Source organism: Lissotriton helveticus, chromosome 8 (assembly GCF_964261635.1).
Source record: "Lissotriton helveticus chromosome 8, aLisHel1.1, whole genome shotgun sequence".
NCBI lineage: Eukaryota > Metazoa > Chordata > Amphibia > Caudata > Salamandridae > Lissotriton > Lissotriton helveticus.
The window spans coordinates 1,384,395,150-1,384,411,891 of NC_136069.1; the positions used below are offsets into that span (position 1 = coordinate 1,384,395,150).

Consider the following 16,742-nt stretch of genomic DNA (forward strand, 5'->3'; position numbering starts at 1 on the left):
ATGAAACCACACTTCAAATCCAACATGATTATCCAAAGAACCACAACATATTTTGCATTTTTCTTGTCTTTATGATTGTATTGAGATTCGATTTTTGAGTTGGGATTTCATTAGAGCTGTGACTTTGTCTCAGTAGCACTTTTTAGTGACTAGATGCACATTCAAAACTTCAAAGTCTTGTATATTGCTATGGAGGCAAGTATTTAACTACAATCCCTCCCTAGCAGTAGTTACTAATGGGCAAATGATTCTTTCCATCTTCTGGGTCATTCAAATGAATTCACTGTGTTGATGACCATTCTGAAAATGAGTAATCACCATCAAGTTGAATAGAGTCTTTAGGCAACTCATGGAGCCCTAACTCCACCTCAAGTAAAAGAAATTGATGGACCTTAACGACTATTCTATATACTAGATAGGTTAAGCACATAATTAAGAGTTTCAATGCCAATATAATTTGACATCCAGATGTAGAAAAAAGACTATCATTTATTTTGGAAAGGGATTAGTTGCTCATCACATCTCAAGAAACATAACTGAAATAAGTATTGAGAAATATCAGATTGCACAGATTCCTACACCTCAGTATTTACACTGCAAGTATCACAGCTGGTAAACAGTGACTCTTAAATGACACTACCAGACCTGACAGCACCAACACTCCATTTGAAGCTCAGATGATTAAAATGCAAACTAATTTAGGCCATCAATACATTGTGAGTGTACCCTCTTCATGAACTAAAAACTGAAAATTATATGTATATGTGTGTAGATATACACACATACACATATAGTAGGAAAATTGCTCTGACTTTCTTGGGGAGAGACTTGCTCCTAGGCAGAGGAGAATTTCTTTTGAACTATGAATCAAAGGGTTTGCAAGTGAGTAAGAGCAATATTGTGCCAGTGACAACTAGACTAGCGGGCATATACACATTTGTACCACAATCCCATACAAAACTAGTAGCTCCAATGTTTACTGAAGCAAGGAAGAAGCCAGTTAACCCAAATTATATGCATTGGAAAGGTATGTGTTGTCTGGTAACGCCATTTTATGACAGTTTGCACATTTTACAATCGCTCCCATAAGAGCAAGAAGGACACTGTCACCAATATGTAAGGACTGATGGTGGATGGACACTTGCATGGGCGTATTAATTTATGCTTCAGAAACTGCCAGTGAACCACCTATCACTGATCCTGTTTTATAGCAGTATATGTCATTATGGATGTTTGACTCATACTCATATTTCATTCAATATAATTACATGGTGTTTGATGGAAACCACCATTTTGTTAAAAGGATTGAACACCCTTTAGAGCACTTGAAGAAAGACACCTAAATATCCTGGTCCTTGAGGCAAAAAACAAAAGAACGGTTTTACAAATATGCTATCCTTCAAGTCAGGATGCAACCCAACAAAAAGCCAATGCTTGATATTGCTGAATAAGTTACAGGAAGGGCCAGTCTAGATCTTGGCAATAAGGTTCAACCAGCCTAATATCACAATTTCCATGAAGAGTAAAAGGTAAAGGCACAAACCTGTTGGGTATGTGCTTTTAATAAGTGACCTGGTATACACACCTCTCGGAACAGAACACACCATTTAATACTATATAGAAAATATTCTATACTCTGAGTCCAGGGGTGAGTTTAAACAAGTGGCTGTTGCAGTCCGCCACATAGGGTTACAGTACATCCTTAGCAATAAAAACAAAGAATCATAAATCAAAATTAGCAAGGATAAGACAAACCCTTTAATGGTTTATTGAGAAGAGGTTCAAGATATTTTATTGAATGAAGCAATAGAGAAAGTACCTCAAGCTGGGTTGAAACAAGGGTATATTGTTCTTATTTGTTTTTTTATTAAGAAAGATAGGACATTACGACTCATACTGCATCTTCGGCTTCTCGAACATTGTATCAGAAGAAAAACAAATTCACAATGTTATATTATGAAATATTATGATATTCTATTCTATGCTATGTTAATGCTATGTTCTGCTGTGTTATGTTATGTTACAATATTTTGTAAAGTCCCTGCAAATACCCAAAAGGTATTCTGGTGCTAAGGAAAGATGCAGGAGAGGATGAACTGAAAGATGAACTAAGAACTTTCAAAGAGTTTGTGAAACTAGCCAACGCATTAGATTTTGTTAAAAGGCTAGATTATTGGCACTGACCTGTAGGGCAATGGGTAGGATATTCCAGAATGGTGACATAGAAAGACATCATGGCATTGATGATGGATTTCCTCACACCAAAGTAGCATTCCTCCACCTCTAAATGCTTTCCAAACACCAGAGTTACTTACACTTTTTGGTAGGTGTTAACAATTAGTTTGTTTTGTTCTAACTTTCACCGTAAAGTCAACTGCACGAGTATTAACCCCTTGCATGCTGGTGACGAACCCCAGCCGTCACGCTCCGCGGTGCTCGTGTGCGGATGACGACTGGGGTTCGTCACGGCCCTGCCCTGTTCGTTTGTTTACCGCACAGCGGCGGAAACGGGCCAGCATCGAAGGGGTTAAAAGGCATCTATTGATGATGGTACCACAACTACTCAGAAAAGTGATATTTGTCCCCCGTATCTCAAGGGGTGGTAGGTGAAGGTTAGTTATTTTCAGCAAAGGCAGACGGACACCAAGAAAACATCACAGTCTTTATTATAAAGAATAATAAATTAAGAAATGCAAACTGTTGTTTCAAGTCCAACCACTAGTTGCTGGAATTAATCACGATATCTCAACCTATAATAGCTTCAAGTTGAAAAAATCTTGCAGCGACCAAATACTTTGGTTTAATCTTGACATTTGTTCAGAGCCTGCTATCATTTGACATTACATACTGGAATCACCTTTCCTTTCTCCATTTTTCTAGCTGATTGCATTGCAAATTACAACAATCAACTGGAAAACAAGCAAACCAACCTTATGTTGCCCGAATCTGCAGTGTATGGCGATGTGGACCTTAGTAACAAAATCAACGAGATGAAAACCTTCAACAGCCCCAATCTGAAGGATGGCCGGTTTGTCAACTCGGCTGGACAGCCCACTCCATACGCGACCACACAGCTCATCCAATCTAACATCAGCAACAACATTAATTGTGGCAGCGGCGATATGAACGAGAAGCAATGGAAACCCTCTGTTCAGCAGAAGCCAGATGTTGCTCCCATGCAATACAACATCATGGAGCAAAACAAAATAAACAAAGGTCAATGCAATGATTATTGTTGTGGTAGCCCCTTCCTTCAGAGTCTGTAACCCTAACATAAAGCACCTGCACACACACCACACACACATACACTCAAATGTCCTTCTGCATGCATTATATATATTCTTATGGACAAATAATTTATTTGATATTTTGTTTGTTTTTCTTCTCACATCTTTCAAAATGGATGATTGTTACCTGGGATCCAGCCACACTTAGATTAGCGGGGGTCACTCTGGGCTGAGAAATGCTTTAGTGATACATTGAAGTAACCAGTACATTCTTGAAAATGTAAATGACTGGCTGTTGTTTATTTGGTAAGTTGCCGGCTCTACAGAGGACGCAGCCTTTATAAACAACCTCTCTCGATAGGGAGGGTCGAAGAGGTATTTCTTTAATAGGGCGACTTTATAGGCGCACACAAGCCACTGCCACGGTAATTTCTTCACAATTCCATCGAACCAAGACAAACTATGTCAACGAGGTAATTAGCAGCACCTTTGAAGTTTGAATTTAGCTCTGCAAATAATCAGCAGCATCTTAATGGAATTAAGTATAGACATATTTCAGTATGGCCTTGAGATTAATTAAAGCATTACAGTAGGTACGGAACTAGCAGAGGCAGCGATGACATGTTTTATTCATAAAGTGGCGACAAGGACGTGGGATTGAACCAACCCTGCCCGTGATTAAAAGAAATCAGCACACATCTATTCTTTCTACTAATGGTGAGGAGTTAATTATGTCTCTGTGCGAATGTAAATCTGAAGAAAAAAAACCTCTGGGCCCTCTTCCATGATTTTCATTCCAATATACACGGATACTACTAATGTTCCATTGCACATGTACTGACTGCCCTGCATTCCTTTTGTTTCTCTGACTGAAGCCTATAGTTCTAGAAGCCACATATAAATTGATTTCACTTTTTTGCTAAAAACATAAAAAATTTATTTTTGTGTCCTGTAGGTCATATTTCTTTAACGCAATGTATTGGAGCTGAAAGTTGAAAGGAACAGGCATGGCCTTTTATTCCCCACTCGCCCTTAAGGCTACAATACATTGAAACCTGCTTTAATAACCTTATTTGCAAAAGTGATATCCCCGAGGACTGAGGGCAGGGCCAGTTGTGAACCATTGACTTGTCTGGTCACACGGTGAAATTAAATGCCTTGGCAAAAAGACATGTTTCATCACAGGGGCTCAAGAGCCTGTGTAGCCTGATTGATGTAGCCGGAGCGGAAGGCCTGACTCACAGTAAATACAAACCCGTTAGAGAAAAAAAGAGTCTCTGTCGATGCTACTGTGTGTAAGAGTTATTGTCTTATTGCATATGTCCATTTAATAATGGGAAATGCGTTTCTGTTATGTGGAGCTACATAGTGTGCTGAAATACATTTTATGCAGTCTATTTTGAAGCAAACAAGCATTTTAAATGGTATTTTCTGTGACTAAAATTGAAGAATTCTGCTGTAAAAACACAATGAAAAAGCAGGTATTAAATATATTGTGTTTCCACAATAAGCCTAGGAGTTTTTAAATCACGCCTACATTTTAGGTTCATCACTATATATTAGGTCCAGTTAGAATAATTGGACATAAATGTATCTTGTGAGAATATTCTGAAAATCTGTCATGAAGCCATCGTTTTGAACCTACGTTGACACCCCTGATAAAATGTGTTTGTATCAGGTTGTAATTGACAGGAAGAGCCAACCTTTGATTTTCATATTTTCTTTATAGATTACCGTTCAAATGAAACGATTCCCGCCACAATTCCTTACAACCAGTCGCATGACCAGGGTACAGGGGGTTCCTACAACAGTTCTGACAGAGGCAGCAGCACATCAGGTGAGTACAAAACAAATAAAGAAAACAAAATGTGCAAAAATAGCTCACATCTCGACTCTATTTCTTCTCTATGTGCTCTTTGGGGCATATTACCAAGCAATAGCGATAATTATCGCTATTGCTTGGTAAGAGACAAAAATGTATCGCCGACCTGCGGCGATTTTTATCGCAGATAAACCTTGGTATAACCAAGGTTTATCGCAAATGCGATAAAAATCGGCCGCAATGCATGAATATCGCTGAAAAGTCAGCGATATTCAGGCATTACCGAGCTAATGCTCTTAGCCATGTTATCCACCTCCCATTGGATAACATGGCTAAGAACTGCTCAGGGCAGGTGTTAGCTTTTGGATATATTCGCGCTTAGCGCGAATATCTCCAAAAGTTGGTAATAGGAGATAGCGATGTTAGCGACTGTTTCCAGTCGCTAACATCTTGGCACGCCTACTTTGCATGTCATTAGTGATACATTTCTCTGACATGCAAAGTGGGGCCCAAGATGGTCGCTATCTCCTACTAGCTGTCGCTAACTGGTGTTAGCGACAGCTAGGTAATAGGGAGATATTATTATCTACGCTTTCTTGGCTTTTAAAGCCAAAAAAGCGGAGATAAACCCCTTGATAATATTCCCCTTTGTTTTTGGCACAAGTTAAGAAAATGTGTTTGCTTATTTTATTGTGTTAATGAGGTGCTGCTTAGTTGTTTTTTAACCCAATGCTGATATAATGACTGCCATTTTAAGTTCAACTTAGAACACTGTCTAATGCTCGCACAGCAAGTGATACTAAGTCACACTAATATTATAACATAATATATATGCACATTCAATATACATAAGCATTGGCAGTACATTTTACGCGACATGGATCTTCGTCATTTATTATCAATAAATTATAGAGAATTCATTTTCAGAGACATTTTGTCAAAGAATTATGTCAAGGAAAAAGTCATAGCACACGTTGAAATGTAGAATTTAAAGTCAGCTGGTTGATTAAATACAGTTCAGTTGAAAATAGTATGTATTTTTAATTAAACGTTTTCTTTTTGTAATTGGTTCTAAGAATCACCTTGAAAAAGAACACTACTACTATCCCAGCTTTAATCTTTGACCTAGCTAAACTTTTTTTATTTTTATAAACCACGAACTTGGACGGAGGGCATTTGTAGAACACTTTGAAAGAGAAACAGACTAGCTACACATTTTACAGTCATAGGGAGTTTAACCCCTTCAATGCTGCCGTCGGCCATTGGCCGACGGCAGCACTACCTCGCTGGTGCTGCCATCGGCCAATGGCCGACGCAGCCCCGCCCGTTTTGCGGAAGTGTCGCACCTCCGCAAAATCGGCGGCGCAGCCAACGGGTTAAGTGATTTGCCCTAAATCACCAGATACTAAGCTGAAGCAGGGATTTCAACCTGGGTCTCTTGCTCCAAAGTCAGCAGTTCTAGCCCCTGGGCCTATCTCTGACCTTTCCATATCTGCATTCACAACCTGATTCTAACATTTATTTGCCCTTATCCTAACTAATCACCTTTACCTCGACCCTAAACTTTATTTTTCCCACACTTGTACTGTACTATAAAACTAATCCAGAACCTGGACCTAAGTTTAATGCCTCCTTTTATAGTAGCACCATTTCCAGCCCTGTCCCTTTCCATCGGACTGACTTTAAACCTTACCTCAAATCATGAGTTTATCAAAAAGTTTATTTTACTTTTTACATTGACGTGCGTTTTTCGCACTTGTAGTTATGTATTTTTGTTTCTCATTAAAAGCATTTTTCAATTAAATGTTTTAATTGTACTGTGTTTCTCTGAAAAGTACTTTGCTAGAACGGCAGAATACCCCAGCTCACTGAATAGCATTTCAATCAAAGGTGGCTGAGTCCGCAGTTATTCAGAAACCCTTTTTTAAATGTGCCATAATTACAATATTAAATGCCAAGCTAAACTGGACAAAATACTATACTATAACTAGGGGAGGAAGTCGATCAGAGCCATTCGTTTTATGAATTTGTGTCTTCTAAAATATTTGTTTTTGTACATAGTGACAAACCATTTCCCTCTAATTCCGAGCTTGTTATATATATATATATATATATATACACACACACACACACACACACACATACATACACACACACTCACATGCACGCATTATAGATAGGAACACGTTAGGGGTTGTACACTTCCAATGCCGCCAGTGCAGCCTATACATCATCAATCTAGGAAGCGCTGATGCTGCTACAATGAAATTGTCACTCAAAGTGCTGTTGCCGCATCCAAATTGTATTAAGCTACATACAGATGCCATATTATAAGATAACTAATGAAAGGTAGCAGGCAGGCAGTGTTCCTCCTGCTTGTAGTGCACCATCTCTTGGGTGATGATGTGGGATATAGTTGGAGGCGAACCACCGAGTCAGGAACTTCCTGGTCCACCCAGGTCCGTAGTACTCTGTTGGCGAGAGTAACTTTCCTTCATTTTGTATGAAGAAGCAAATGTTTTTATTGTTAGATGGGAATAGGCTATGTTTCTCAACAGGAATGTTTACTTCAGTGCTGATTAAAACAGCGCTGTGGGAGGCATCTACAAGAGACTGAGCATACATAAAGATGGCTAGTGTTCTCGGTAGTTGATTGCTATCATTTATCTACTACTATTGTCAGTATGAAGTGACTTTATCATACATAGAGATATTGATGTAGGTGCCACATGGTGCGGCTTTATAGGCTGTATAGGTTAATCTCTTGTGATTGCAACCTGCAAAGAAGTGATTGATGTGCTTCTTGGCATGACAATTCCTGTGTTGTGGTTATTGACGGTGATATTGACCTTAAGTCTACAGTCCGGGAGGGCAGATGTCTGAGATGTGATGCAATGTAATTTCATTTTTACACTTACAATCCGTTTTGATGTATTATTCTTTTGTGTAACCGCAGCTGACATACCATTCATAATATCCCGATGTTTCAACTTCTCACCTAACATATACCTTTTACTCTGACTTTTTGTGTTGGTTTTTAAAAAAATAACATAAAATATGTTTGTTTTTAGGACTCATGCTCATTTTTAGCCCTTTGCCATTCTACCTCTTTCATAGAATTATTCAATATATAATAAATTGGCAGTTCGTAATGTGTTTCATAAAAAACAGATTTGTTTGAGTTAAAAATCAAAGTCACCTGGCTCCTCAATAAAGAAAATTATTTGTACCTTGAGCAGGACATTCCATAATGTTGTAAGAATAGAGATAAGACTGTAGTAATCTTTGGGAAATTCAGTGTACGGCATTAAGAATAGAGATAAGACTGTAGTAATCTTTGGGACATTCAGTGTATGGCATTAAAACCAAAACAAATGGATGTCTAGCGCCAAAGCAGGCACCCTTGCACCTTGGAGCAAGGGTGCCTGCATTGAAATCAGATTGTTTGTGTGCAGGAACACTTTCCTTAAAAAAAAACAACTGTTACGGGACCCCTGGGGAGGTGAAGGGTTTTGACGCATTGCCGGATTTATGCTGTGTTGCAAATTTGCCAATGTATCAAAAATTATGAGCGTTGAGTGGCAACAACCACTGCAACACCCATGGCACACCTTCCTGATGCATTGTGAGGCAACGTAGTGACTTGTACTGCGTTGCCTTACACCATATCTACGAGGCCATGAAAAGCCACGCAGGTTGGCTTTCCGTGAGCGCATACATATGAATCTGCACTGTGCACCGTGGGAACATAAAAAAAAGTGACGTTCCGGCGGTCCACTGGGCTTGCAAATAAGACCTTAGTGTTCAAACCTGTGGTGTGGTGCAGAATCATCTATTATGAAGACACTCAGAACCACATCAAGCTGTGTTTTCAGCCCTTTATTCTTGAAATTCCAAACACCTCACACGGTAACCTGTTAAAATAGAACACTCGCCTGATGCACTTTCTGGTTTTCGATTCTGAGAAACTGGCTGTAGATAATAGCCTACCGTTCATTGTGATGTATACAGTACAAGCCACAGATCCATGCAGTTTGCAATGAGGGAAACTTTTCTCACCTTTACTAATTGGCCTGGGTACCCAGGGAAGGGTCAGACAAAGTGCAAAATAAGTGACTTTGTTATATTATCTAGAGTTTTATCTAGGGTTGTGTACATCACTGCTCACATCGGCTAATCCTACACAGAGCACTTGGTGGATAATGGAAAAGGTAGCGCAATAGATGTGAAGTTATGGTGGGCAGAATACCTGCACGTCCGTAGCAATGCTCAATACAACCACATTAGCAATGCTGAGATGAAGACATAGATTTCTAATCAGGGCAGCACATGTGATCCTTTGGAATCTGCTATGTACTGAGAGATGTGGTTGGTCTTAGGTGTGTGAAACCCAGGATGAAAGTACAGCTAAGAGAGTTATGAAGCTGATGTCACAGCCAGCCATGGTGGCGAACTGTGTGGAGAGAAGGAACTGTATGTCCCCAAGTTGTCTACAGAGCAAGGCACTGGGTCTGCAGGTGGCATTTCAGTATGTCTCTTTCAGGCATGAAATATGCTGGAAGAGATTTTGAAAGAGAACATGAAGCCTGCAGGTGCCTCCTAACAATCCTTTTATGCTTTTGTGGGCAGAATTCAAGATATGCCCATGTCAGGCTCCTGGCTAAAGAACAGGGATGTAAAAGCTTTGATAGCTATGCATATGGCCAAGGAGCGTCTCATGAAAAAAAGAACCTCTGTATCTAAAATTGGACATTCACTTTTACCATGAGTTACCAAGGCCTAAACGAAAGAAATCAGCGTATCTTGCTTTTCAGTCCAAAACATAATCAAGACATCTTTACTCCGGATTCTCTGTAAGGTAGAGGAATAGTTTCCCATAGTTCATTGTAAAATAATACGCAATAGACTAGCCAGAGGTTTACTACTGAAAGCATTTTTGTGAGAGGGTCAGTAGTCGTATTTGTAAAGCGCGAACCTATTACCCCCTCAAGGGTTTCAAGGCGATGGGGTCATCGGGGAGATTAAGTGAGCTATTGCCTAGAGTCACGTGATGCTGTGCTGAGCTGACGCTGGTGATCAAATCGTAAGTCCAGCGCTCCGGAGTCAGATGCTCTGGCCACTGCCAGGGCTAAGAGGCTTTTCTATTAATTTTTGGTTCAGTAAAGAGACTCTCTTTTCTGGTTGCTAATACCTAAGTAGTTTCTGTGCATCCAGTCTTTGAAAGTGTCTATTTGACAGTGGATTCCAAATGCCTCTTCCGACTTGAGACATCATTGTGCCATCTGCATACGTTTGTTGTCAATGTTCTACCAACATGTCAATCAGCAGGTCAACAAAACGTGGAAAAGGCTCGCTTGAGAAAGAAACATTATGGAACTTCATATTTGTTTAGCATGACTTCAGAGTGCAGGGAGCCTACTTTGGTCTGTTGATTCTCACCATAAGGACAGATGTGAGCTAAGGCAGTTCTTCTAACCCCAGTGACAATTAACAATACATTGAGCACAGGGTGTAGGGGGTACCTCAGCCTCCAGGGGGTCCCGTCAGCACCGCACTTCTGCTGGGGAGCTCTAGATTGAGTCCGGAGGGGGCCCCTTCACGTACCCTGCAGGGGGGCCCACTCAAGGTTCGTTACGCCACTGATTGAGCAGCACCTAAGTGTGATTGGTATTGCAAGCTCTTCATTAGGATCCAGAATAGGTACGAACATAATTAAAATAGGTGCTAGCCAGCATCTTCGTAACTTATCTGTATGACAAAATTACTTATAAGGGCTTTCATGCATCCCTCTTCATCCAGTGGTCTGTTGTTTTTTCATTCACATTTTTCTTCTGCCAACTACAGAACACAGCATGGGGCAATTAGCCCACTTCAGCCATTGGTTTTCGTCACTGAGTGACCTCATTCTGCTCTTTCATAAGCCTCACATCTGCATACAAAGAAGTTCACTTTATGGCAGACGCTCCAATAGCAGTGTATGCTTTTGAGACAAAAATACATATTTGTTTGTATTTAGTCATTTTTCAAGATATTGGTAAGGGCACAGCACCTCCCCTAGCAATTATCACAAAACAACAATGAAACAAAACATGCAGAGCAAAAGGCATACCAATTGGCTTTACCAATGCTTCTTTAAAACTAGTAGTTGCAGTGCAAGAGTTGGCGAGTGAATGGATAATTTCGTTTGTATCTAGCGTTATACCTTTGAATGCTTTTAAAATGTAGAAACCGTAATCCTGCAAATTGTTATAACACTTGCTATATTCATTTCTTAAAGGTGCATGTGTGGTCCCAAACACATATACTGAACCGCCTTTGTATTCACTTAGATAAAATGTCTCAGAGCCTACAAAACCCAGGGAGGGAGTAACAATCATATATCTATTTTCAGAGACTTAATGCAAGAGTGGAAATTTAATAGATCATATCAGCCTCATATTGTATTTTAGGTTACAGCAATTAAACAGCTGACAAGCACTTCAGAAGATATGTCTACAGCTCATTTGTTTTAGATGATAATCCATAATGCAATTAATTTCATAGGAAGAGCATTCTAAGTGTTACCAAATATAAAATTCATTTATGGTTTCACTGCATTTTAGGTATTTATTAGCTGTTAAACTAATGGATATTTTCCTGGGCAAATTATATTGCTCCTATTAGTTATCATCGATTTATGTAGCAAGCTGGAAAAGGTTTGGTATTTCCAGTTTTGTTATTGAGATTGCAATGTTAATATCGCTGTAAATTGTGCTAATTTGTACCAGAAAATAATGGCTTTGTAAATGAAGCAGGAAAGATAACATATTCTTACTTGTATTTATCTACAGGGAGCCAAGGACATAAGAAGGGCATGCGGACCCCAAAACTGTCCAAACAGGCGGGCATGAATTGGGCCGACCTCCTCCCACCGCCCCCTGTGCATCCTCCACCCCACAGCAATAGTGAAGATTACAGTCTTTCAGTGGATGAAAGGTACAGTGTGTGGCATGCTTTCTACTAGGTAGACCAGCCTTTAACCAAGATTGCGGTCTTTGCTGCTACGGATGGGGTATTTTGGGGTGGGGAGATTCACTCATCACTTGAACTACTACCAAGCAGCAGGCGTTTAACGATAATGTGGACATGAAGTCCCTTTTCTATTTCTCGTGCCTTCATTGCCCCTTTCCTCCCTACCTCAAGCACGCCCACTTCCAGTGGCGTAACATAGGCCCCCGCAGCCTACACGGTGCAGAGGGGCCCGAGCTCCAGGGGCACTCAGCAGAGTACCATGGCCTGAGAGCTCCTGACTGACTCCAGAAGGGGGGCCCCCCTCCATCTACTTTGCAGGGGGCCCCATCAACTTTTGTTACGCTACTGCGTGAAGATAGTAGGAGATGCGGGGAGATGAGGGGAAAAGAGCAAAGAACTGATCGTGAGCTGGATGAATGTGGAAGTAGGGAAGGGAGGCGAGAGCGGGGTATGCGTCCTGTAGGGAGAGGTGTAGAACAGGGTGCAGTGGCAAAAGGGTAATAGGGAAAGAATTTACAACAAAAGGTTCAGGAAGGTTTAGAGAGGTGGGGGTGGTGTAGAGTAAAGGGAGATGGCTAGAGTAGGAGAGCGTGGATAGGAGAAGAAGACTGGGAGGAAGAGAGTAAATGGAAAGAGATGGAGATGGATGGGAGAGATAGTCAGGAGTGGCACGGCAGACGGAAGAACAGAGAGATAAACATAGAGGGCCGAGCATACATTGTTAAGGGATTTAGAAGTTAGGAAAGGGGATAAGGTTCATTACAGGGGAAGAATACGTTGGAAATTACTTTAGACAGCAGTTAAAAATAAAAGTTAGAATTTAATAAGAGTTGCTCAGGCACTCCTGCAGTGAAATTATGTGCGCCACACAAGCACACACACAAAACATTAGTAAATAATATGCATGGTGTGGAAAGATTACAAGTATGATGACATGATTTAGATACCTCGCGGCGACCTTATTTGGAATCGTCAATTGTATTGCAGTAAAGTTGATTTTTCTTGAACAAGTGAAGCCAATAATAACTTTTGGGCAGCAGATCTTCACAGTATGTCTACTTATAGAAATGAAAAGGGCATGGAAGAAGCACGTGTAATCGCCAAGACATGGTGAAGAAGAATACGATCTTTATTAGTAAATAAGGTGCAGGTACATTTGATGGACGTGCCATTCAATATATTACTTATTATATTCAATGTAAAGGTGAAGAGGGACTTTTACATTGTGAGGTTCAATTTGTTCACCTCAACAAATCACCTTTAAAATATTAAAGCAACAAAAAAATTGTTTCATGATTACAATGGGACGTTGGTGCAAATTTCAGATGGTGGTAAGCTTTTGGCAAAGTCTTAGAAAAACAATGAAGGCATTACTTTATATAAAATCCTCTACAGAAAAAAAGAAAATTAACGACCGCTTACGTTTGTCTATCATGGGCATATTATGTAGGGCTGCCAGTTAAGTCACATCAAATTGATGCTCACTCAGAGGGAAATTGTGACACTGTGATGATGTTTAAACCGATTCTCATCCATTCCATAGTAATGCTATTGGCACCAGAGCAAAAAAAATGAAGATAGCATTGTGGAAGAATTGCAAAACTGGCTGGCACACCTTTTGCTTATGAATCATTTTTCATGTGAGCAACTTGTAATCAACAAAAACCCTGATCTTTGACAGGCTCATACAAAATGATGCAACATGATTTTTCACTATTCATGCTGCACCAATAGCAAGAAACAGAGCAAACCAATGTTGACTCAAACATAGTTACATGAACCACATATTAAAACTAGAAAGAACTGTTTTTATTCCATTACTACGTGTAAGCAAAGGAAAAAAAAGATCACATTTGGTTCAGTCATTTTATAGTTGTGCAGAAGCATTAATATAACTTGGAATTAATCAAGCTTTTTTCTCTACAATCACTATCATTCATGCAGTAAAAATGCAGCATAAAAGCATGTCTGCAATTTTGCAGCATGGAGTTTTGTTAAAAAATATGATTGTTATTGCTATCTTTTGGTATTCATGCTGGAAATTGTATGCAGATAGCACACTCAAATGGTTGCGGCATTTATGGAAATAGCTTTTACTTTAGATAACTTTCTTCTCACTTCCATTGCATGCTGTATTTTTGCAAAAATTAAACTGTAAGTCCTTTCTAGATACAGAAATGTATGCTACCACCTTCCACATGTAGCTAGTTTTTCCCTGCAAAACGTGACTCAAGATGTAGCTGTTCCACTGGTCTGATAGTCAGGCTTTTGTGGTACAAACCATCTTTCCTTAAATATGAACAGTCTTCTCCAGTGTGAACAGTCTACTTCACTATATACTTCACTATGAAAAGGCCCACCTAAGAATAAACCTTCCTAGTCTTATGTGTATAGTCCTACTTCTGTAGGAATCTTCCCACTCCAGAATGAAGATTCCACTTCAATATGAAAAGCATTGAGCAGTGATGCTCACCGCCTTGGTGCAAACAATTTCACTCCAATATAAAACTTTCAAATCCAGTACGAATAGGGTTGTATGACATCACAACGCATGCTTTTACCAAGCATGCCATTACAACGCAAGTCGTTACAACGACTTGCGTTGGGGGGCGCTGGATAGTGGAATAGTTTAATTTTCTATTCCAACTCCAGTCCCCGTGGATAGTAGGGAAGGTGTTGGATAGAAAATTAAGCTACTCCCTATCCTACAGCGCCCTCCAGCGCAAGTCGTTGTAATGACTTCCGTTGTAATGGTTGCGTTGTAATAGTAGTGCGGGGTAAAAGTTGCGTTTTAAAGGATGTTCCCCAATCTGACAACACCAGCGTGGAACAGTACCAAGTCTGGTATGCACTGTCCAACTGTCCTATGAACAGCACCTCACCAGTATCAACAGACATTTGTACCACTCTAGTGAGAATTTTCCCATTCCAATATGAACCTTGCAACTCCTCCCACTCAATTATAAAAATTCACACAACAGGATGTACCGCCAAACTTTTCTGTGAAAACCCGACAACTGTACAGAGCTTCGCACTCGAGTGTGAACCTTCCAATTCTGAAGAAATGTTTTCATTCTAATGCAAATATTTCCATTCCAATATACTTTCCCAATATACTCCCGCTCCAGTTAGAATCTTTCCACTCTAGTATGAACCTTCCCATTCTGATAAAGATCGTCTCAATCCATCACAAATGTTGAAAATCCCATATAATTCTTCTTAATCCAGTATTAATAGTCACAGTCAAGTACAAATGGCCCCACTACATCATGGACTTTCCCGCTCAAGTATGCCCTCCCGCTCTAGTATGAGTTGCCCTCCTCTGTACAGATCTCCCCACTCCAGTCGCAATCATGTCGTTCCAGCATGAACCGTCTCATTCCAGCATGAACATTTCCATGAACATAGTCCAGTATAAAATGTACCACTCCAGGATGCACTGCCCCACATCATAGTGAATGTTTCTACTGAAGTATAATTCTTTCAACTCCAGTATGAACATTCCCATTCCAGTGTACACAATCTTAAGCAAGTTGGAGTGGTTCAGCTTCAGGACTGTACTTCTCACTCAAATTTCAACCTCACTCCTAAATGAGCCTTCCATTTCCATGATGGTCAGTCGCATCCCATGAAGATTCTATCCACTGGAGATGCAATATGAAGAGACATACTCTGGAATGGTCATCTCTACCCCTGTAGGACGCTCTCCACTCCCAAAGGCCAGTAGGCGGCGCTTTTCTTTTATTGAGTGATGATGGCAGGATCGTTTTTTATTCTGAGGTTTATAATATTTCTCTGAGTAGCTATCGCTAACAGATACAAATGTGAGAAAGATATGAATCAGAACATTATGAGTAAACACCTGCGGTGTATCAATGGACCACTGACAATCTAATTTTCATTCATCTTCTGGTACAACTCTTGTAGCTATGATCGTGAACTCCCTTGTCCTGCACTTCCATCAAGAATGTACCTTCAGCAAGATGAACTGGAAGAAGAGGACGAGCGAGGACCTACACCTCCAATCAGAGGGGCAGCCTCATCCCCAGCAGCTGTGTCCTACAGCCACCAGTCAACAGCTACATTAACACCTTCACCTCTGGAGGAGCTGCAGCCAATGTTGCAGGACTGTGACGAGGATATGGGGCATGTACAGCGTCAGCTTGACCGGAGGTGTGTTATACTACCATTGTGACACTTGTTGCACCAGCTAATAGAAGTACACTAAATATTTTTAAATTTCGTTTTGATTGTGCACATTGTATAGATTCAGGGGCTTACTTCAGTAGGGCTTCGAAATCCATGACATTTGTGTAGAGCAGGCTTCTCCAATGAGCTATTGGTAGCTTTCCAGCTCCCTGTAAACAGCAATCCTGTGTGCAGCCCAACCTACCCAATTGAAAGCCTTTGCTTAGCTGAAATATAACATTTATGCCAAAATTGAAATGTATGTATTTGAGACAAACATTTGTGTGTTTTCAGAACAAATAAGCTGATGTATTGAAGAAAATTGTTCAATTTCTGAAATATATTTTTTAACCTGGTATTTCAGTGATAAGCGATGTGACATTTGTGAAATGGATTACTATTATTATGATTACCTTGGTGCCATGAGCATCACAACTATGGCTGTTATTTATCAACGATGCAAAGACGTTCCAAAGTGACAAGACCATTTTTAA

General features: G+C 40.1%; 1 protein-coding gene across 1 annotated transcript in view; it reads left to right on the forward strand.

Annotated features, from left to right (window-relative positions):
* The window catches only part of ROBO1 (roundabout guidance receptor 1), a 1,545,337-nt gene that overhangs the window by 1,496,531 nt on the left and 32,064 nt on the right, over positions 1–16,742 (forward strand). The window contains exons 23-26 of the mRNA XM_078658344.1: positions 2,881–3,216; positions 4,957–5,064; positions 11,880–12,024; positions 15,988–16,233. Of these exons, the coding sequence (XP_078514470.1) occupies positions 2,881–3,216; positions 4,957–5,064; positions 11,880–12,024; positions 15,988–16,233 (835 nt within the window). The remainder of the gene's footprint in view (positions 1–2,880; positions 3,217–4,956; positions 5,065–11,879; positions 12,025–15,987; positions 16,234–16,742) is intronic.